We start from the raw sequence: 23,939 nt of genomic DNA, 5'->3' as shown, positions 1-23,939 counted from the left end.
CACACAGCTTATAAATGTCAAGTGTCTGAGGTCGGATTTGAACTCAGGTCCTCCTGAATCCAAGGCCAGTGCTTTATCCACTGCACCACCTAGCTGCCCCAAGCTCTGGCTCTTTTTAAAAAACCAAGTATTTTTGTACCCAACACTCACCGAGCAATGTCAGCATCGAAGGAAGAGACAGGGGGATTGAGGCGCTGATAACGTCGGATGAAGGAGTCCTTGTTGATCTCCCAAATTTCCCTGTACGTGTCCCAGGTCTTGAGGTAGTTCTGGAGCAAGCTTGCATTGGTGGTCATACCCCCACTGATTTGTGCTTGGATCTTCTTGATGTCCTCATCTCGCTCTATTGAGGAAGAAAAGAAGAGCTGAGGACTGATAACAATGACTAGAGGCTACTTAGATTGAAACAGCAAATTAGACTAGAAGATTCCATTAGGCACATATGACTAGTTTAGGTATATCTTCACCTATGATGTCCACTCTCTGTTACAGTCAATTTTGTATCATGGAAGCAAGTTTTATATAACCTTCTTTCTCTTAGTTCCTAGAAAAATCTTTTTTTTTTTTTTTTGGCAAGGCAATTGGGGTTAAGTGACTTGCCCAGGGTCACACTGTTAGTAGGTGTCAAGTGTCTGAGGCTGGAGTTGAACTCGGGTCCTCCTGAATCCAAGGCTGGTGCTCTATCTACTGTGTCACCTAGCTGCCCCTAAAACCATTTTTTAAAAAATCAACCTCTGTCTCCTTGGTAAATTAAGGGGATGATTCTTCTATTCCTACTAACTATCATTCTATATGTCTTCAGCTCTTTGTGGCCAAATGCCTTGAAAAGGCCATCTATAATAGGGGTCTCCAATTTCTCTCCTCTCATTCACTTCTTAAGCCTTTGCAATCTGGTTTCTGACCTCCTGATTTCACCCAAACTGCTCTTTTCAAAATTATCAATAATCTCATCTCTTAATTGCCAGGTTTAAAGGTCTTTTCTCAGTTCCCATTCTTCTTGACTTCTCTGTAGCCTTTGACATTATTAATCAACCTCTTCTCCTTGATATTCTCTTCTCTCTCTGTTTTCAGGACACCATTCTCTCCTGATTCTCTTCCTGCCTGTTTTCAGTCTCCTTTGCTGAATCCACACTGGCAGATGGGTAGCACAGTGGATAGTGCCAGGTCTGGAGTCAGGAAGACCTGAGTTCAAATCTAGTCTCAGACACTTATCTATGTGACCCTGGGCAAGTCACTTCACCCTGTTTGTCTCAGCTTCTTCATCTGTTAAATGAGCTGGAGAAGAAAATGGCAAACCATTCCAGTATCTTTGCCAAGAAAATTACAAATGGGGTCATGAAGGGTAAGACACGACTGAACAATATCCAGATCAGGTCTTCTAACTGTAAAGGTACCACAGGGTTCTGTCCTGGGCCCTCTTCTCTTCTCCCTCTATACTACTTTACTTGTTGAGCTCATGCTCTCTCATGGATTTATCTCTATGCTGAGGATTCTCAAATCTACCCATCCTACCCCAGTTTCCCTGCTGACTTCTAATCTCACATTTTACAACTGCCTTTCAGATATCTCAAACTAGATTTCCAGTAGATGCCTTAAACTCAACATGTCCAAAATTTAACTTATCTTTCCCCCTAAACCCTTCCCCCCTCTTACCTCGCTTATTACTGTAGAGGGCAACACCACCCCCCAGTCTTGGAGGTTTACAACCCAGCAGTCATCCTGGATTCCTCACTATCTCTACAGAAATCAATACAAGCATTTATCAAGTACTTACTATATTCCAGGTACTGTTCTGGGCACTGAGTACAAAGACATGAGTGGCTGGACAGGGAAGATAGGACCTCAATAGAGAAGAACTTTCTTTGACATGTAGGTCCTGAATTTTGACCATTACATTCCTGGGAGTTTTTATTTGGGGATTTATATTATAAGAGGTGACCTATGGATTCTTTTGATACTTATTCTGCCTTCTGTTCCTAGTAAGTGTGGGCAGTTCTCACTTATGATTTCTTGAAATATAGCATCCAAGCTTTTTACTAGATCAATGTTTTCAGGGAGCCTAATAATTTTTATATTATCTCTTCTTGACCAGTTTTCCAAGTCAGTTGTTTTTGTTACCAAATACCTTACATTTTCTTCTTCCGGTTTTTCAATCTTTTCATTTTGTTCTAATATTTTCTTGCTGTCTCAAGGAGTCACTGATTTCTATTTAGTGTACTCTTGTTTTCAGGGACTCCACTTCTTGGGTAACGTCTACTACTTTCTTTTCTAAGTTATTTATTCTATTTCCAATTCTTTCCTCCAGATTTTTTATTTCACTTTTTCTCTCTTCCTTCATTACTTCTAGGAACTCACGTAGTCCTTCCTTGTGGAAAATCCAAATTTCCCTTTGAATCTCTGTTTACATTTGTTATGGAGTTGCTTTCTCCTTCAAGAGCATCTCTAGATTTAATACTGGTTGATGTTTTCATCTTTAATGTAGTCATCTCTCCAAGTTTAGTTTCAGAATTGAGATTTTTGTGCTAAGGCTTGGCTATGTTCCCTAATAAGCTTCTGGGTGGGTTGACTGCAGGGTTGTGCCCCCAGTCCCTTGGATTCTTGCACTTACTTCCACATCCTGGGATTAAGTGCCTGAATCTTTAAGGTTTAGAGCTGAATGCTCAGGGCCCTCTCAGGTGTCTCAGGGGCAGTTGTCAAGAAACTGAGAACCCCTAGGTCAGGAGTATCCTGGTATGATGGCTGTGGGTGCCTACTACCTCAGCCCTCTCGCACTTCCAAGTTCTCTACCCTAAGGCTTTTTTACAGTGGAAAAAATACTCTTAATTCTTTGCTTTTGCAGGCTACAGTCTACATGAACCCCTTGGCTGAACTGGGAGATTTCTTTCCACGCCTGCGTTTTCTATTCCCCGGCTGATTTTTCAGTTCTCACTGACAAGTAGTTTCTCACTGGATTTCAGTGTAGAAATGACTTCAGGGAGTGTTGAAGTAAATACTCAGGAGGTAAGTGGTCTGCCTTCAGTCTCAAAATCCAGACAGCCAATCCTAGATGCTAATTTGTTGGAAATGTTGGAGAGGGAATTCTTGTTCAGAAATGGGTTCACTTAGATGACCGAGAGAAGAGCTTTCTATGCCAAGCAGAAGAGAGGTTATCTATAACCTGATTTTATTATCTGCGGATTAGAGGGAGCCACTGGAGTGACACGGCCATGCCTGCTCTTTAGGATAACTCTGGAAGTTTTGTGAAGGAGGGATTGCAGTAAGGACTAGTGACTTGAGGTGGTGTTGTCAGAGGATCTTGGTTCAAATATTCCCTTTGTCATTTAGTACCTGTGTGACATTGTAAACTCATGGCTCTGGCCCTTGGTTTCCTCATCTATAAGATGAAGGGGTTGGACATATGCCTTTGAGATCCCTTCCAGTTCTAGATCTATGACCCTGCTGGGACACATGTGGTCTGACTACAAGGAAGACTATTACCTCCCAAGTCCTGGATATGATTACTCTAATTCAGTCTATGATCACATCAACTCTTTTGACTACTACAACACACTATTTTTTTTTTTTTTTTTGCGGGGCAAAATGTGACTTGCCGAGGGTCACACAGCTAGTAACTTTCAAGTGTCTCAGGCCATATTGGAACTCAGGTCCTCCTGAATCCAGGGCTGGTGTTTTATTCACTGCATCACCTAGCTGCCCCCACAACACACTTTTGATTCAAAGTGAGCCCCGTGGCAGAAAGGAGGGTGGCTCGATCTGGTATCAATTGTCTTGAGTTTAAATCTGGCCTCAAACACTTATCAACTGTGTTTCCCAAATCACTTAACCTTGGTCTGCCTTGCTTTCAGAAAAAATAAAGAGCTCACAATCCAATGGGGAGAACAATAGGCAAACAACTATATACCAACTACACAGACCGATAGATAGCTCGACATTGAGCTATTATCTTCCTAATCTATCTATACCTGTACATAGATAGATATCAATCTATTTACTGCAGCTAGGTGGCAAAGTGAATAGAGCATCAGGCCTGGAGTCAAGAGAACTCATCTTCCAGAACCATATTATTTTGTGATACCTATGAAATCACATTTGCCTCCCAATCTGAATTCATTATTTTTGCTTTCCAACCCTTCTCTCTTCCTAATTTCTCTATTAATGACAAGGGTACCACTTCCCAATGATCCAGGCTTACAAACTGTCATCCTTTACTCTTTATGTTTTCTCAGCCCCATTTCCCCCTTACCAAGTCATGTCCATTTTGCTTTTGAAAACATCTCTCATTACCCTCACACAAGGACCACTGCAATAGCCTGTTGGTTGGTCTCTCTGCCTCAAGTCTCTCCCCACTCTAGTCTATTCTCCATTCGGCTGCTAAAATGAGTCTCTTAAGTGTGGGAATAAACCACAGTGGCTTGCTATTACCTCCAGGATTAAATATAAAATGTTCTCTATAGATTTGGGGCGGGGGGCCAATGGGGGTTAAGTGACTTGCCCAGGGTCACACAGCTAGTAAGTGTCAAGTATCTGAGACCGGATTTGAACTCAGGTACTCCTGAATCTAGGGCCAGTGCTTTACCCACTGTGCCACCTAGCTGCCCCTGTATTCCAGTCTTCTTTAATTCTCAGTGCTTTCCCTCTGAGATTATCTCCAATTTATCTCGTATATCTGTTTGTACAAAGTTGTTTACATGTTGTCTCCCCCAATAGATCGTGAGCTCCTTGAGAGGAGGAACTATTTTTACCTTTCTTTGGATCCCCAAGAACTTTGGCATAGTGTCTGGCACTGAGTCTAATAAATGCTTGTGACAACTTTTTCTTAAGATCTTTATGTCATCTTGTTTATTATTCATACTTTGTGTGTTTCTGAATAGGCTTTTACTGAACAAGATTTTGCTGTTGGCTTCTTTCTTGAATTCTATCTCCTATTAATTCTGAGGTAGATTTATTCTTCGTATATTCTAGCTACTTTCTATGGTATGTAACTTGGTGGATATATTAGATAGTTTTTCTCTCTCTTCTTTCCTTTTTAGGCTCCAAGAAAATGAATTTTTATCAATCCTTTTGAAGTCTGTCCTATCCCTGATCAGGAGTCCATCCTTCCTCTATTTTAAGTAGTGGTCAAGAAATCCAAATCCCATTTTTAAACACACTATATTTTTAACCAGCAATACATTTCTTACCATTTCAACAGTTGGCCTCTTTCCCATCTTTATACACCTCTCTCTTCTTTCATAGGTCACCCTCCCTCCTCCATTGCCATATCTTGCCCCCAATGCATTTCTAGTGCCCCTGACTCACCCACTGTTACATAAATGGGGTCACGAGTGGTCTTTCGATTGATAAGAATTTCAGGGAGGTGGCGAAAGACAGAGATGGTGTTGATGAGGTAGCTGGCTATACTGTTGACCACAGTGGCCAGGGTTTGCAAAGTGGGTGAGAACTCCACCTATATTGGACAGACGGTAGAAAGTATTTAGCATCTGGCTGTAGTATGAGGAAAGCATTTGGGAGAGAAGAAAAGGAAACAGAGGGGAAGGCCCATAAACCCTGAAGTGGGGCTATGGATAGAGGCATTTGGGGTAGCAGGGGTTGAGAATAAGATGTCAAAGGTCAGGGCAGGGAGGAAGAAGGAACGTCTTCCATCTTTGTGGAACCCCTACCTGAGCCACACCTCCAGGCCCATCATTCTGCAATATGACAAGGACTCGGAAAAGTGGGTTGGGGGTGGACTTGCCATCTCCATTGATAGCCTTGGACAATTCTAGCAGTGACCATTTGACATTGAGACGCAGAGCTTCTTCCATCATGTGATCCAATCGTATCGTGTAAAGCAACCACTGCTGTTGAATCTGGTGGAAAGAGGTTGGGCAAAGGGAATACCTCAATAGGGATATAGCCAGAGTCCTGGGAAGAAGATAGCTAGGCACTGACCCGCCTTGGTCCAAGAGGTTTAACAATAGCTAGAATTGGGGAAGACACTCTTGAGATGTGGAGAGTGATGGGGCTAGGAAAGAAATGAGCCCGAGGTGGTCAAAAGGATGTTAGAGGGGCAGCTAGGTGGCACAGTGGATAGAGCACTGGTCCTGGATTCAGGAGTACCTGAGTTCAAATCCAGCCTCAGACACTTAACACTTACTAGCTGTGTGACCCTGGGCAAGTCACTTAACCCCAATTGCCTCACTAAAAAAAAAACCAAAAACCAAAAAACAAACAAACAAAAAAAAAGGATGTTAGAATTGTAGGAACTGGAAAAGAAGGGGAGGTAACAACAGGAAAGGGCAGGACTGGGTGTTACGCAGCTCAAAGGGGAGAGATCACCTACCTCAGAGCCATCATTCTTGAAGACCTCATAGGTTTCACTCATGATATCCACCACCTCCTCATGGAGAGCCATCAGTTTGTGCTGGATTACATTTCGGTGTTCCTTTTGGTCTTCCTCAAACTCCAGATCCTGGTAAACCCTCTTTCCAGTAATGCGAACCAATAGAGTCTCAGATATTTCCTGTGCTCTCCAGCCAATTGTCAGTGTGGCTGCTTTAAAATCATTCACAATCATCTGCACCTGGTTGGCACACAACCACGGGGAGCTTGAGTTCTAGGTGAAGGCTCTCTGCTCTTAACACTACCCATAACCTTAAGCTGACTTTTTAAAAAAATTAATTAATTTTTTTTTTTTTTGTGCTGGGCAATGAGGGTTAAGTAACTTGCCCAGGGTCACACAGCTAGCGTCAAGTGTCTGAAGCCAGATTTGAACTCAGGTCCTCCTGAATCCAGGGCCAGTGCTTTATCCACTGTGCCACCTAGCTGCCCCCTTAAGCTGACTTTTGTGACACAATTCTATAGGAAGGAAATCTACATTTTTCTAGGATTCAGGTGTCTTACCACCCAGCCCTCCCCATGACCAGGGCAATGATTCCCTCAGTCCCCCATCTCAACTGACAGTTCTTCTAGGACCCAGTCTCAATCCCCTATCTGGGTCTCCCTGCCCCTGGACCAAGACCCACCTTGCTGGCATGTATACGACACTCATTGATGAAGAAAGTGCTTGCTCCCTTCAGGATCCAATGCAGCTTCTTGAGTCCAGGATGGATCTTCTTGTCCAAGAAACGAATTCGTTCTTTGAACAGGGCCCTCTCATCTGGGGACAGCATCGCAATGATCCTGTTTATGAGAAGATGGGTCCAGGGCACAAGTGGAGAAAATGAATCAGGAAGAAAAGAGTTCTCCAGATTTCCCTCACAATCAGTGAGACGAACTGAAGGGCTTCAGGGTACTTTAAGGTGGGCATCAAAGGTGTTTGTGAAATAACAAACACTCAAATGAAACCTCCACGCCTGGCTCCCTTCAACCCATCTAAGCAAAGAAAAGCCTTCAAAACACAGGGAAGGGACTCAGCTCTGCCATGATGCCCTTACTCTAAAGAAGATTATGAAGGAATTCAGGATCAATACAGAGGTAAAACCAGTTCACTTAATGCTATTTTACTCATTGACAGACTAGCCGCTATACCAAGTCTCAGTCAGGAGTCTTATCTAGCTTTGTCCTCCATGTAGACTGAGTTTCCCCCAGGATTGATCTCAAAAAGGAGAGCCTCGCCCCATGGCATTCAGGGGCTCAGTTTGATTTTGCCCTTTAAAGCTTGTGAGAGCAAATATCAAGGACAGAATTTAAGAGTTCTGGACCCTAGGGAAAGTTTTGGAGGGACAAAGTGTCAGGGATGAACATAATCCAGGGCAAGACAAAGACAGTCAAAGAGAAAGAGAATTGGAGACCAACCTGTTGTAATCTCGGGCAACGAGCAACAAATTTTCACGCAGGATTCGCAAGTCCTCAGCACGCTCAGCAACATTCATCACATAATGAGGAGTCTCAAACAGCAGCCGCTCCCAAAAATGAATCTCCACAAAGAGTACCAGGAGGGTCCTAAAGTGTAAGAGGTATAGGAATGGGAAAAGAGGAGACCCAGAATGGATGAGACTCCCTAGGTGGGTCGAAACCAAAAATGAGGCAAAAGGGACAGAACTGAAGGGAGGAAAGAAATGTGGACGCAAGACCAGTTTAATGAAACCTGTTTAAATCTATGTTCAAAAACCTTGTTTAGATGTTTTATAAAATGTTCCATTCTGTCATAAAAAGTCTTTTAAGAAAATCGTTCTGGGAGGCAGCTAGGTGGCACAGTGAATAAAGCACCGGCCCTGGATTCAGGAGGACCTGAGTTCAAATCTGAACTCAGACACTTGACACTTACTAGCTATGTGACCCTAGGCAAGTCACTTAACCCTCATTGCCCCACAAAAAAAAAATAGTTCTGGAAACTGCATCTGAGAAAAAAATTGCTTATGAGAAAGAGGAACTAAAATGTAAAGTTATCTTCTGACTAGGAAAAAAAAAAAACCCAGAGTAGTTTAGGTTTTTTGTAGCATGACATCCCACATAACTGTTTCTCTTTTTCTTCAACCACAAATGGAAAAAGGAAACAGGAATTTTAAGTGTTCGGAAGATAGACTAAAGCTTTTCTAGAATGAATGATCCATCTATGCTGTGACAGAGAATTGAATGACTAGTCACTAATACGTGAAAAATTCAGAAGTTTTTCTGACAGCAAGATGAGGGCAATATGCCATGAGAGGTTTTGGATTAGTAAGCTCAGAATGCAATGTGAATTGCTTAAAGACAAGGATTTATAAAAAATGTACTAAATTGAACCTAAATATTTATTTCTTTAAAAGTTGCTGATCTTTGATATTTCAACTAATAGCTTGTTATTGTTAAGTTCCCTGCTTTAATAAGGAAGTATTATTTATAACTGCAGTGGAGGCTGAATTGGCCTATAGGCATCATCCTCAGAGTTGACATCCTGGTTTTTCTGAGCCAGGTAGGAGCTTTGGGACTTGCTTCTGGTCCTGCAGAAGCACTCAGTCAAAAGGACTCTGCATTTTGGGATGAAGTGACAAAATTTGAGTAGTTTCTCTTTCACCCTGTAACAGTGGCAGAGGGTTTTTAACTTAAAAGAACAAATTCTTGTTTGGGAGCTTTTCTTTCAGTTCTCCAGTTGCATTACATATAATTTCAAGACTTCCAGTGAGGGATTGGGAAGGCCTAACCTTTCTGGACCCCAACAGGATGACAATTTCACCCCTTAATGGCAAAAGGAATGGTGCAATGCCTCTGTGGGCCTGTCAGCAGTTTGTCAAGGTTAAATAATTAAAGCATAGAGAATTTACCATCAGAAACATAAGGTATGTGGTGAGATAAGGTATTTGATCATAGCACTTCATTTAAATCCAAGGTAAAGATGTGAATTACATTTTGTATCACTCATATGATGAAATCAGTTTTGTATACTTGGTAAGAGGTTAAAAACCTATTGAAAAACCAAACCAGTAAAGTTGAAATTCTGAAGTTACAGCAAATGTTATTTGGGGTAAAGAGATGAGGCAAAATCACAGAAACGAATACCACAAGCAGCTATAAAATTTCCAAATTAAGAAAAAAAAACACAGAAAGAGAAGTTAAAATACAAAGTTTTAAAAAATTGATGTCAAAATTTGTTTTTAGACGTAATTTGGAAAATAAAATTCTAAACAGGAAGAAAAAAACCCCCAAACCAACCAAACAAACAAACCAAAAAACCCCAGAACATTTGCCAGATCATATATACCTTTCATAGGTATGGGTAGAGGGTGAATCCCTATTCATTACAAGGGCAATTACAAAAGATAAACCAGATAATTTTGGTTACATGAAGTTTAAAAGTTTGTGCACACACCCAATTGGGTGGAGTAATCTATTTAAACTGGGCAGTAAATGAGCCTAACACTCATCAGAATTGGCTCAAAGACCTCAATCTCATTAGAATTGGCTCAAGGAAACATACACACTCAATTGGGTGGAGTAATCTATCTAACCTCGCAGGAAAATAGGAGGGGAAGGGGATAAAGAGGGAGGGGCAAAAGAAGGGAGGGCAGACTGGGGGAGGGGACAGTCAAAAGCAAATACTTTTTGAAGAGAGATAGGGTGAAAGAAGATAGATAATAGAGTAAATATCATGGAGGGGAAGGGAATAGGATGAAGGGAAGCAGTTAACAATAGTAATTGTGAAAAAGAGAAAAGGGGGGGAATTGTACAAAAGATATTTATAGCAACTCTTTGTGGTGGCTAAGAATTGTAAATCAAAGGAATGTCCATCAATTTGGGAATGACTGAAAAAAGCTGTGGTATATGATTGTAATGGAGTGTTATTGTGCTGTAAGAAGTGACAGACAGGATAATTTCAGAGAAACCTGGATAGACTCATATGAACTGATGTATAGTGAAGTGAGCAGAACTAGGAGGACACTGTGCACAGTGACAGTAATATTGTTCTATGAGCAATTGTGAATGACTTGACTACTCTGAGCAATGCAATGATCCAAGACAATCCCAAGGGACTAATGATGAAGTATGCTATCCACTCCCAGAGAAAGAACTGATATTGATTGAACACAGACTTTAAAAAAAAAAGAGCACTTGTGGATTGTACATATATAACTTATGCCAGATTGGATGCTGTCTTGTGGAGGGGGGAGGAAAGGGAGGAAGGGAGAAAAATTTGGAACTCTAAATCTTATGAAAATGAATGTTGAAAAGTATTTTTGCATGTAACTGGAAAAAAATAAAATAAATGGAAATTTTTAAAAAAGTTTGTGCACAAATATGGATAAGAAGGGAAGCAGCTGACTGGGTTTTCCAAAGAAGAAAGGCAAGCTATTAACAACCGAAAAAAGAATGCTCCAAATCACTAACAATAAGAGGAATTCAAATCAAAATAACTCTAAATGTAATAAATAATAATAATAAACAACTCTAAAATCAACTCACACTCAACAAACTGGCAAAGCTGACAAAAGAGAGCTATAGTCAGTGTTGGAGACATTGCTGAGAAACAGGTACACTAATGCATTGTTGGTGGATCTACAATTGGCATAATGATTCCTGTAAGTAATCTGAAATGATACCATAAATAACTAAAAGGTCCAAAGCTTTTGTTGACAAAAAGGTTCCATACACACCAAAATAGCAGCACTTTTCATGGTAGCAAAGAATTGTAAACAAAGTGAATGACTCTCAAATAGAGACTGCTAAACTTCCATAATTACCCTACTTTCCCACTTATCACAGAACCTCTTCCAAACTTTTCCACCCTGCCTCAAGCCTCTTATCACCTTCCCCCTTCTCCCATCCTCTCAGCTGAGAACCTTCATATTTCACTGAAAAAGTTGAAGCCATTTGCCAAGAGCTCCTTCTTCTTCCATCCTCATCTCACATCACCCAAATGCCTTCTGCCACTATATCTTCTTCACCCCGGTCTCATGTGAAGAGATGGCCCTTCTTGCCAAGGCAAACCTTCCTCTCCCTGCACAAGTGATCCTCTTCCATCCCATTCCTTCCTTGTTACATTCATCCTCTCCCATCTTTAGTCTCTCCCTGTCTCCTGGCTGTTTCCTCACTGTTTGCAATCATGCCCACGCCTCTCTTGTCCTCATAAAATCCTCACTTCATCTATCCATCCAAGCTAACATCCCATATCTCTCTTCCCTTTTGTGTCTAAACTCTTTGAGGGTACCTACAATAGGTACTTCCACTTCCTTTTCTCTAGGTCTCTTAACTCTTAGAATCTGGCTTCCCACATGACAGAATTGCTCTCTCCAAACTAACAGTTCCCTAATCACCAAATCTAATGACCTCCTCCTTTTTGGCCTCTCTGCACCTTTCGACACTGTTGACTGTCTTCTTCTCTTTAATATTCTCTTTCTTCTAGGTTTTCAGGCCACTTGTCTTTCCTGATTCTCCTCCTACCTATCTACCACTGCTTCAATCTCCTTTGCTGGATCTTCATCGTCATTCGCTATCCATGGTTTTCCTACAGGGTTCTGTCCGGGGCCTTCTTCTCTTTTCTCTCTACTGTTTTGCTTGGTGATCTCATTAGCTCCTGTGGATTCAATGATCACTTCTATGCTGATGATTCTCAAATCTGCTTATCCAGCCCTAACCTCTCTGCTGACCTCCAGTCTCACATCACCAACTGTCTATTAAATGCCTTGAAGTGGGTGTCCTATAGATACTAACCTGTCCAAAACTGAACTCCTTATTCTTTCTTCCCCAAAGCTTCCTCTCTTTCTAACTCCCCCTATTACTGTTTGGTTTTTTTTTTGGGGGGGGGGGCCCAGGGCAATGAGGGTTAAGTGACTCGCCCAAGGTCACACAGCTAGTAAGTGTCAAGTGTCTGAGGCCAGATTTGAACTCGGGTCCTTCTGAATCCAGGGCTTGTGCTTTATCCACTGTGACACCTAGCTGCCCCATCCCCCCATTACTGTTGAAGGTACCACCATCTTCCCAATCCCTCAAGCTCACAATATAGTGTCATCCTTGACTGCTCACTTTCTTTCACCCCTCATATCCTTTCCGTTGCCAAGGTCTGTCAGTTTCACCTTTGCAACATCTCTTACCTACACCCCCTTCCCTCCTCTAACATAGCTATCACTCTGACACAGGCCCCTTAGCACCTGACAGGTGAACTACCGCAATAGCGCGTTGATGGGCCACAAGTCTCATCCATCTTCAGTTCATCCTCTACTCCTCTGTCAAAGTGATGTTTGCTTCCCTCCTTCCCCCATCTTTCCAGTCTTCTTACACCTCATATGTAAAAGACACTCCATCTCTTGGCATTTCTGCTGGCTATGCCCCATGGCTGAAATGCTCTCCCTCCTCATTTCTACTTCCTGGCTTTCCTGGATTGCTTCAAATCTCAGCTAAAAGCTCACATTCTACAGGAAGTCCTTTCTGATCTCTCTTAATGCTAATGCCTTCGGTCAGTTGATTATTTCCAATATATCCTGTACATAGTTTGTTTGCATGCTAGATCATGGGCTCCTTGAGAGCAGAGACATCTTTTGCATTTCTTTTTCCAACACTTAACACAGTGCCAGGCACATCACAGGCACTTAATAAATATTTACTGACTGATGGACTGACTATACAAATGTAATGGAATATTACTATACTGTAAGACAAAATAAACATGATAAACACAGAAAATCATGGGAAAACATACATAAAGAGACACAAAGTGAAAGCAGGAGAGCTGACAAAACAACATACACAATAACTACAACAATGTAAATGCAAAGACCCATATACCAAATAAATGAAATCGAATATTGAGAAATTATAAAGAACGAAAATATCCCAAAGAAGAGATATCTCACACACACACACACACACACACACACACACACACACACACACACACACACACACACACAAAAAACCTGCCCCTCCCCCATTTCCCCCCCATCCTTTGCAGATGTCAGGATTCATAGGTGTGGGATACTGCTTATATCAGATATTTTTCTATGTATTGATCAGTTTTGCTGTGGTTTTTTTTTCCTTTTCCCTCTTAAAAAAAATTCTTTGTTTATAAGGGAAGGCTCTTGGGAAAAGGGTACAGAGAATGATAAACATGAAGTAAAAACAAAAGGTATTTTTAAATCTATTTTTTAAAAAAGGAAAGAAAACCAAATAACAAAGTGAAAAAATGAGAATGCAAAACAGATGAAGAAAAAATAAACTTTTAGAATTTATGTTGTCCAATTATGTTGTCCAAAAAACTGATGAGCAGTTACAAAAATGCCAACTGCCCAGATTAACAAAAGAATTTTTTAAATCTCAAAAAAATAAACTGAACGAGGCAAAAAGAAACTCCCAAAGAAAATAACTCCAAGACTAGATGATTTATGAGTGTATTCTAACAAATATTCTAAAACCAATGAACTCCTAACATAAATTATTTACAAAAAATAAGGAAGGCACCCTACCTTCTATGTGACAAATATGGCCTTAATACCTAAAATAAAGAGAGATAAAGTAGAGAAAGAAAATGATATACCCTTATATCTAATGAACACTAATGAAAAATACTGAATAAAATATTAGCATAGAGGCTATAGAAACATGCTTTAAAAAAAGAGTATATATTACAACTACCAGCAACGCAGGTTTGGTTCAATATTAGGAAAATTAATATATTAGACCATACTGCTAATAAGAAAAATTTAAAAAAACACCAGATGAAGGAAAAACTTTTGATGAAATACAACACCTATTTCTATTAAAATATTAAAACCCACAAATATAAATGAATATTTTCTTAGTAACAGAGTCAATAGTATCCTTCTAAAACCAAAAGCTAGAATTGTTTCTAATGGAGAAACACCAGAGGCCTTTCCGATGAGATCCAAAGAAAAGCAAACACGTCCATCATCACTACTATAGCTAATAATATAGTTCTAGAAGTGAAATTGAAATAGAACAAACATAGGCAAAGGAGAAACAAAAGTATTGCTTTTTGCTGATGTTATAGGTTACCTAGAAACCTTATGCACATTACAACATGAATAAGTAATAAATTATAACTTTAGTTAAATAAAAATAGTTAAAATAGGATATAAAAATAAAACCACAAAAATTATCACCTTTTTTCTATATTTCCAACAAAACGCAGCTGGCAGAATTGGAAAAAAGTCCAATCAAAATAACTAAGGAATATATAAAATATCTGAGAGTCCACCTATGAATACAACTATAAAACAGTCTTTACGAAAAAGAAGTTAGATATGTAATGGAGGGACTGGCCAGTGAGGGCCTACTCTTTAGAGCATGCTCAAATTTGTCCTTCCTGGTGGTTTATATAGATCATGTACATATATTTTCCAGCTTGCTTCCAATCTAACCACATAGGGAAGCTTGGTAAACATACTTTGGAACATGAGTCCCTGGGTTGGGCTAGTGCTGTATGGTGACAAAGAGTCTTTTGATGACTTAGGTGTCATGAAACTGAGTTCCCATGAAAAAGAATCAATAGGCCTCTCCTTCAGCCCTTTTTGCTCTTTTCCTTCCTAATGGTGAATGAGGCAAGAATTGTGTTTGGTGGTGGGGAAGTTAAGGGAGGAGGAAAGGAAGAAACAGCTTCCTAATCTCACACTCATGACCACATCTCATTTGTTTGTTTTGCATGTATTCTTTCCTGGTCTTAGTTGAACAAGAATTCAGAGAGAGATCTGACCCTGTGAACTTTGAAAAGTTGGAAAAACTATCCAAGGTCCCTCAGCAACCTGAGTCAGAAACAGAGTCCATTGGTGGTGGAAGCAGGGGCCAAAAACCAAGGAAGCTCCTACAGATGGATGGACATGTAAAGTCAGTCTCTCTAGGAGAGAGGCAGTTTTAGAGTTTGTGATTCCTCATAAAAGAGAGAAATACTGGCTATGGACTAAAAAAGTCACTTATCTACCAAGCCCAGAGAATAAAACCTAAGGAAAACCTCATGAGGATTACATTATGAGAAAAAAGGACTTGTAGATTCAGGATTTAGGGGGTACACATTATTGGTCATACATGCTCTTGATACATGTGCCTCATGTTGTACTTTAAGAGCATATTCTTCACAGGTATCTTGGGTGTGCAAGGGTAGTATGTGCTCCCTAGGTTGGGGTTTGGCGGATGTTTTCTAACTACTGTCGCTGTTATCCTTTCTCAGTAAAAATCTTTATCTAGCAGCTATTAGAGTTCTACTGCTTGATTGATATGGAAGGCCACATAGGATAGGGGCTCATGAGTGATGCCACTAGAAACAACCTTCAAGGTTATTCCTAGAACCTTGAAGAGAGAAGTAGTCAACTGCCTTCTCAACAACTACACTGGGGGTTAGGGAAGAAGCTCAGAGTGGGTGTTACACTGTGGGAATTTCATTTTGGTCCCCAGCCTAGAACCTAGAATCCAGATCAGGGGACAGCCACTACCTAGAATGCACAAAAGAACACTTTTTATGAGTGTGCTGCTAAATGTTTAACAACTAACTCTTTTTTAAAAGTGCATAACCACACACTTCTAAGTTTAATCTGAATTACAAACATTTTCTCCATCATTTTCTAAGTCTAGACAATCTACGAAACAATAAATCAAGCCCTGATTTGTAGGTCTTGCCAATTTCCGAGGTATAATTGCTCATGCTGAAAAATTTAATCATCAAAGCTGGTAAGATCCTGGTTCCAGCACATTCCTGCTTTTTAAGTTACTTTTTGGTAACTGTACATATTTTAAATGCCAGAAAATTCTACTCTCTGTGGCATATCAGCATTTATTTTGTGCTAAGTCAAGCTGCATGTGTTACAGTGAAAAATCAAAGCATCTGGTGATCATTAACATGAAGGAAATAAATTTCAGATTTTGCCTCATACACAGAGCCTTGACCTGACTCTGTTAAGAAGTTTCCTCCTCTGAGGTAAAGAAAATCTCCAAAGGATTCACACTTTTCCATGAACCAAATGGGGCTGGCAGAAGAAACAGAAACAACATCTCCCTCTAGTGCTCAGAAGAAAAAAAGTAGACAGGCCAGACAAAGATAGATCATCTGATAGTGTTTTTGAAAATAAGAGCAACATTGCTCTGGTGGTTTAAGGATTCCAAGGGGCTTTCCTCACAACAGCTCTTGTGAGGCAGGCTATGCAAATCTTATCAGCCACAGGAAACCATAAGTATATATTTATAATGATGATGGTATATATTTATACCATATATTTATAATGATGATGAAGATGAAATACCATGTACTTCTTTTTTTTTTGGGGGGAGGGTGAGGCAATTGGGGTTAAGTGACTTGCTCAGGGTCACACAGCTAGTAAATGTCAAGTGTCTGAGGTCGTATTTGAACTCAGGTCTTCCTGAATCCAGGGCCGGTGCTTTATCCACTGTGCCACCTAGCTGCCCCCATGTACTTCTGATGTAGGAAACCCTAAGCAATTTTAAATAACTCCCAAAGGATTCAGGATTAGAATACTTAAGTGGAACAGTGAGAAGAACCCTTCATCATACAGGAAAGGAAATAAGTGGATGGGACAGGGAACATATTGTGTAGAAAATGGGTTATTATCTATAATAGCTATCCAGGGGGGAAATGGTGTCTTGGGAACCTTATAAAGTCATTTGTCCTGTAACCTACAGCCTAGCACCTCATATTCTGTGCTTTCATGTTCTGGGTTTAATCTTGACAATTTCTCAGAAGTCACTCCTTGGCTCATGCCCCCACCCAGCTTTCTCCCCTAAGAATGTGTATATGTATATGTTTAGGGCTTGACAGACATAGGTAAAGTGGCCCCAGGCTCTCATGCACTCAATCTAACAAGACAACCTTTATTCTGTCCCTCAGGAAATACAAAATGTACAAAGGACTAACAGGTAACCACATTCTAAATAACTCTACTTCTCTCTCCAATGAGTCTCACCTTCCCTCTAGGAACCTATAACGTGCTCCAAACTCAATACAAGTACAGTTTGGGTTTCTCCTGGAAAAGAAACGAGCTTGGGGTTGCAAAAGAGTCGACGCCTCAAGCTTTGATGAATACCACATTTCTTCTAGGGACTTCTTCAGTCTTAGAGTATTAGCCCAACGTCTTAAGAGGTCCCCTAAAATGGAATCTTGTACTTGAGGTTTCTTGAGAGACAAGCCCTTCTTCATCAGTCTTGCACAGTCCAACGAACTTATCGGTGAGTTGAGGAAGTGGAGAGCAAGTCAGGAAGCAAGAGCCAGGTTTGCTCCTCTGAATTGTGGGTTGGTCCCTTGTGCATCCTCTAGTCTTAAGCTATTTATATAGTGCCTATTATATGCTAGACACTTGCTTAATAAATATTATCTATCTCATTTTAAAAAATTTTTGGTTTTGGGGGTTTTTTTGTGGGGCAACGAGGGTTAAGTGACTTGCCCAGGGTCACACAGCTAGTAAGTGTTAAGTGTCTGAGGTCAGATTTGAACTCAGGTCCTCCCTCCTGAATCCAGGGCTGGTGCTTAATCCACTACATCACCTAGCTGCCCCACTCTGTGCCTGTCTTTGCACTGAAATAATTGAATATTAAGGTATTTAACTGTATGCATAATATCAGTTTTTTTCACTGAATTTCTGCAATTATCTCCATGGTGGCTTTTTTTTTTTTTTTTGCTTATGCTCATAATGAATACAAGTTAAAATGTCCAAGTGTTCCACGAAATGATGTTTCTTGTTTTTGACCTCTCCTGCTTAATTTTTGGGGCAGCTAGGTGGAGCAGTGGATAGAGTGCTGTGCCTGAAGTCAAGAAGACTCATCTTCCTGAGTTCAAATCTGACCTCAGACACTTAAGCCTGTGTACCTCAGTTTCCTCATCTGGAGAAGGAAATGGCAAACCACTCCAGAATCTTTGCCAAGAAAACTCCAAATGGGATCATGAAGAGTCAGACCCGACTGAAATGAGTGAACAGCAAACTCCTTTATACTAGGCATCTTCTCCTAGAAACCTGATTTTCTCCAAATGACACCTCATACTTGGCCATCCTTTACAATGCTGATTGCTCCTTTTCTCACGTTCATACCACACTAGGCCAGTAGGAAGAGTCAGCGTACCATTTGCTTTCCTGCCATTCTCTAAGCTGTCTACCTACCATCATCAGCAAACTCTCCCCTCATCGATAATACTCTATTTATTCTGGTCCACAACCTTGTTGTTATGGATTACCCCCTTCCTATATTTCCAGTCTTGTCATACTATACCATGCAGCTCAGAGAAGGCTTACAGGGATATACATTACTCCCCTCCAAGTGCATCCAAGTCCAGACATACTGGTCTACAATGGTATGCAAATTATATGGACCAAGAAATCATTCTGATATGGTTTCATTTCCTGGCAGCAAAGGTCAAGTGAGTGCTCCTGCTGATACTAGGCTAATGTGGAACATGTGACTTTGGCCAGATGAAACCAGACTCAACAGGTTTCCCCATCTGGAAGTAGTTCTCTGTCAGTTGAGCACTGGATTTCAAACCATACAGATGTATTTCATTGCTCACTTTTGTTGCATTTGTAATTCAGTGATTTTTTAAAAGTGAGATTACTCTAAAGAAATCTCAAAAGTCATAATCCTTAAAGAGCATATTTCAAGTACTGTTAGAGATATTGCAACAGTTGTGGGTATGGGGAAGAGAAGTATTTCATAATGAAACAGAATCATATGCACCAAACATAAGGGTGAAAACTGACAAACCACTGCTGAAAAACTACCTAAATAATCCTCGGGGGGGAAAAAAAAGTTAAGACCTTTTGAGGGATCTAGCAGCTAGACATATTGTTACTGACTCCTCTACAGTGGCTTCTTGGCTTTGGAAGAACTTCAAGAAGTCTAATTTTTTTGTCTTGTTTTGTTTTGGGTTTTTTGTTTGTTTGTTTTTTGTTTGTTTTTTTGGTGAGGCAATTGGGGTTAAGTGACTTGCCCAGGGTCACACAGCTAGTTAAGTGTCAAGTGTCTGAGGCTAGATTTGAACTCAGGTCCTCCTGACTCCAGGGCCGGTGTTCTATCCACTGTGCCACCTAACTGCCCCTAATTTTTTTAAAAAAGCTGTTAACCAGGGGCAGCTAGGTGGTGCAGTGGATAAAACACTGGCCTTGAATCCAGGAGGACTTGAGTTCAAATCTAGCCTCAGACACTTGACACTTAACTAGCTGTGTGACCCTGGGCAAGTCACATAACCCTCATTGCCCTGCAAAAATAAAAAAATCTTTGCTATTTCTTAGGGGCAGCTAAGTGGTGCAGTGGATAGAGCACAACCCTGGAGTCAGGTGGACGTGAGTTCAAATCCGGCCTCAGACACTTAACACTTACTAGTTGTGTGACCCTGGGGGCAAGTCACTTAACCCCAATTGCCTCACACACAAAAAAAGCTGTTAACCATTGCTATGAAGAAAAAACATTCACCACAGACAAAACAATAACAATTAAAAGCTGGGGATACTCAAGACTGAAAAATGATGATTATTACTGATAAAACTTGGATTTAAAAAAAAATTCCAGTGGACCTGGAAGCCTTGTCCCAATTGAGAGAAAGATAAAATAGTTTTAATTTGATATTTAATATTGATATATTGAGTAGCAAAATTGTTCTAGAATTAAAGAAATTCCCAAAGGGAATGAAAAACTAAAACACAATCTTGTACCATTCCATACATCACAAAATAAATTTATCCAAGATATAGAGATAAACATGCTGCTGTGGTCTGGGAACCTAACTGCTTTAGTCCCAATAAAAAAATCTGTGGACTATAATCAAGGTGAGGACTTGGGGAAAAATGTCTACTTGTCAATGTACATTTAATATTCAATGTGATATAGAGTTTCACGAGGGACAATTAAAGAATATGTCAAAATCTGATTAACTCAATGCCAAATCATGTAAAATAAGTGATGGAACAAAAAGACATATTGCACATTAAAAGTTTTTTTTAATGCTCTAAATCGCTATTGATTAAGGAAATGCAAATTAAAACAAGTCAGAGGTACCACCTCACACCTATCAGATTGGTGAATATGACAGAAAAGGAAAATGATATATGCTGGAGGGAATGAGGGAAAATTGAGTCACTATTGTACTGTTGGTGGAATTGTGAACTGATCCAAAGATTTTGGAGAACAATTTCAAACTATGTCCAAAGGACTATTAAAATTGTGGATACCCGGGGCAGCTAGATGGCGCAGTGGATAGAGCACCGGCCCTGGAGTCAGGAGTACCTGAGTTCAAATCCGGCCTCAGACACTTAACACTTACTAGCTGTGTGACCCTGGGCAAGTCACTTAACCCCAATTGCCTCACTAAAAAAAAAAAAAATTGTGGATACCCTTTAACTCAGAGATACTATTATTACTAGGTCTGTATCCCAAAGAGATTTAAAAAAAAAGGAAAAGGACCTATATAATGTACAAAAATATTTATAACAGCTCTTTTTGTAGTGGCAAAGAATTAGAAGTTGAAGGGATACTCATCATTTGGGGAATGGCTAAACAAGTTGTGGTATATGATTGGGATGGAATACTATTGTGTTGTAAGAAATGATAGGGGCAGCTAGGTGGCACAATGGATAAAGCACTGGCCTTGGATTCAGAAGGACCCGAGTTCAAATCCAGCCTCATTCACTTGAAACTTACTAGCTGTGTGACCCTGGGCAAGTCACTTAACCCTCATTGCCCCACCCAAAAAGAAAGAAAGAAAGAAAGGAAGAAATGATAAACAGAATGCTCTCAGAAAAACCTGGAAAGACATGAACTGATACAAAGTGAAATGAACAGAACCAGGAGAACATTGTACGCAGCAACAGTAATATTGTACAATGATCAACTGTGAATGACTTAGCTATTCTCAGCAATACAATGATCCAAGACAATTTCAAAAGACTTATGATGAAAAATGCCATCCAGAGAAAAAAGTAATAGGGCAGCTAGGTGGCGCAGTGGATAGAGCACCGGCCCTGGATTCAGGAGGACCTGAGTTCAAATCCGGCCTCAGACACTTGACACTTACTGGCTGTGTGACCCTGGGCAAGTCACTTAACCCTCATTGCCCCGCAAAAAACAAAAAACCAAAAAAAACAACCAAAAAACTAATGGAGTCTGAATGCATATTGAAGCATACTTTTTTTTTTTTTTTGGTGAGGCAATTGGGGTTAAGTGACTTGCCCAGGGTCACACAGCTAGTAAGTGTCAAGTGTCTGAGACCTGATTTGAACTCAGGTCCTCCTGAATCCAGGGCTGGTGCTCTATCCACTGCGCCACCTAGCTGCCCCCGAAGCATACTTTTTAAAAAACTTTCTTTAATTTTTCTTGTTTGGGTTTTTTTTTTGTTCTATTTTCTTTCACAACATGGCTAATATGTTTTGTATGACTACACATGTATGACTTGTATCAAATTATTTGCCAGCTCAGGGAGGTGTCAGGGAAGGGAAAAAGAGAATTTGGAACTCAAAATTTTGAAAAAAATATTTAAAATTGTTTTTACATGTAATTGGGAAAAATTTAAAATTAAAAAAATTTTTTAAAGATGCAAAAAGTTATAAGGTTTATTGCATGTCATGGCTTTGACCTTATGGATGCCTTGCAGAAGATTAGGAGTCAACTACCATTCAAAATGAAGCACATTCCTGGCATGTTCCACCATGGTCACATGTGGTTCTCTCCGTCCCCACACCTCCAGGTGAAGCAGTAACCAAAGCAGCACTAGCTATGACACAGCCCATCATTTAAAGTAGCATATTCCTCATAATACTTTGTAACCCCATGTAATTTTAGCTCTGGGTTACTTCCTGTCAACTTTCTCTATGGCTTTGCCCTGGGAAAAAAGGAGACTAAAAAGAAATAAAGAGGTATAAGGAGCATGAATCAAAGAATAAAAGTCAAGAGTAGACAGAATGGAAAGAAAATTAATGAAGAGGATGAAGGAAAGAAATCCTCTTTAGAAAAAGGAATAGGAAGAGGCAGCAAAGTAGTACAGGCCTTTGGATTCAGGAGGACCTGAGTTCAAATCCAGCTTCAGACACTCGACACTAGCTTTGTGACCTTGGGCAAGTCACTTAACCCTCACTGCCCCGCAAAAAACAAACAACAACAACAACAAAGAAAGAAAGAAAGAAAGAAAGAAAGAAAGAAAGAAAGAAAGAAAGAAAGAAAGAAAGAAAGAAAGAAAGGAAGAAAGAAAGGAAGGAAGGAAGAAACAAAGAAACAAAGAAACAAAGAAACAAAGAAGGAAAGAAACAAAGAAAAACAAAGAAAGAAAAAGGAGCAGGAAATTTAAATAGCCAACAAAAGGTAAATTAATAGAAGTAGGAGAGATTAATTTAATTACTTAACTGAGAGGGGAAAAAAGAAAAGAATTCGATGACTAAGTAAAAAATAAAAGGAAAAAAAGCTATTAAGTAAAACTCAGACATTAGGAAAAAAGATAACAAACAGGGTAGCAGGGGTAAAAAGAAGAAAGCCAGTAGCAATAGGATTGCCTTAAGGTAGATTAAGAAAAAATAAAAAGAGACAAAATACTTTCTTTACAGAAAAGGAGAAATTACCAAAGAGAGAGAGAGAGAGAGAGAAATCCTAATTAGAGACAAATGGAAGAAAAGATAAAAACTTTAAATGTGAATGGATTAAATGAGTCAATAAAATGAAAAAAAAATTCACAGACTGGATAAGAAAACAAAAAACACAATCTGCAAAAAATAAAGTCAAATACAAAATAAAAATGAGGAGCTGGAACAAAATTTCTTGTTTGTTGTTGTTCAGTTGTGTCTGACTCTTCATGACTTCATTTAGGATTTTTTGGGCAAAGATACTGGAGTAGTTTGCCATTTCCTTCTCTAGTTCATTTTATAGATTAGGAAACTGAGGCAAACAAGGTGAAGTGACTTGCCCAGGGTCATACAGTTATTAAATATCTGAGGCTGGATTTGAACTCAGGGAGATGAGCCTTCTGGACTCCAGGCCTAGCACTTTATACACTATGACATTTAGCAACCCTAAAGAAAATTTACTACACATTAAGTGAATGAGGGGAAAATTGGTGGCAGGGGCGAGGGGGGGGGGTGGGGGGGTGGCAGCATTATGGTCATGCTATCAGATAAAGCAAAAAAATTCACAACATAAAAAAAGATAAACAAAGAAACCATGTTACACTGAAAAGGAACCATGGACAATACACAAAAGCAATATTAAACTTATATGCTCCAGTGGTTATCACATCTAAATTCATTAAGGAAAAATAAAATTAATTAAAAGAAAACAAAGCAATAAAATAGTGATGGCAACTAGGTGGCACAATAGAGTGCCTGGCCTGGAGTCTGGAAGACGAGTTCAAAGCGATCCTTAGACACTAGCTGTGTGACCCTGGGCAAGTCCCTTTACCCCTGTTTGTCTGTTTCCTTATCTGTAAAATGAGTTGGAGAAGGAAATGTCAAACCACACCAGTACCTTTGCTAAGAAAACCACAAATGGGGTCACAAAAAGTCAGACACAACTGAAACTACTGAAATAATAGAGGCAGGAGATTTTAATGCCCCTCTTTCTGT

At 40.0% G+C, this 23,939-nt stretch overlaps 1 protein-coding gene across 1 annotated transcript in view; it reads right to left on the bottom strand.

Moving 5' to 3' along the window:
• Positions 1-23,939, bottom strand: part of DNAH2 (dynein axonemal heavy chain 2) — a 129,208-nt gene that overhangs the window by 70,401 nt on the left and 34,868 nt on the right. Inside the window, exons 15-20 of the mRNA XM_043999770.1 lie at positions 7,777-7,923; positions 7,005-7,161; positions 6,323-6,562; positions 5,661-5,849; positions 5,299-5,446; positions 151-343 (exon numbers count right to left, since the gene is read on the bottom strand). Coding sequence (XP_043855705.1) covers positions 151-343; positions 5,299-5,446; positions 5,661-5,849; positions 6,323-6,562; positions 7,005-7,161; positions 7,777-7,923 — 1,074 coding nt within the window. The remainder of the gene's footprint in view (positions 1-150; positions 344-5,298; positions 5,447-5,660; positions 5,850-6,322; positions 6,563-7,004; positions 7,162-7,776; positions 7,924-23,939) is intronic.

This window comes from Dromiciops gliroides, chromosome 4 (assembly GCF_019393635.1).
Source record: "Dromiciops gliroides isolate mDroGli1 chromosome 4, mDroGli1.pri, whole genome shotgun sequence".
Classification (NCBI taxonomy): Eukaryota; Metazoa; Chordata; class Mammalia; order Microbiotheria; family Microbiotheriidae; genus Dromiciops; species Dromiciops gliroides.
This window is presented reverse-complemented; position numbering and strand designations above follow the sequence as displayed.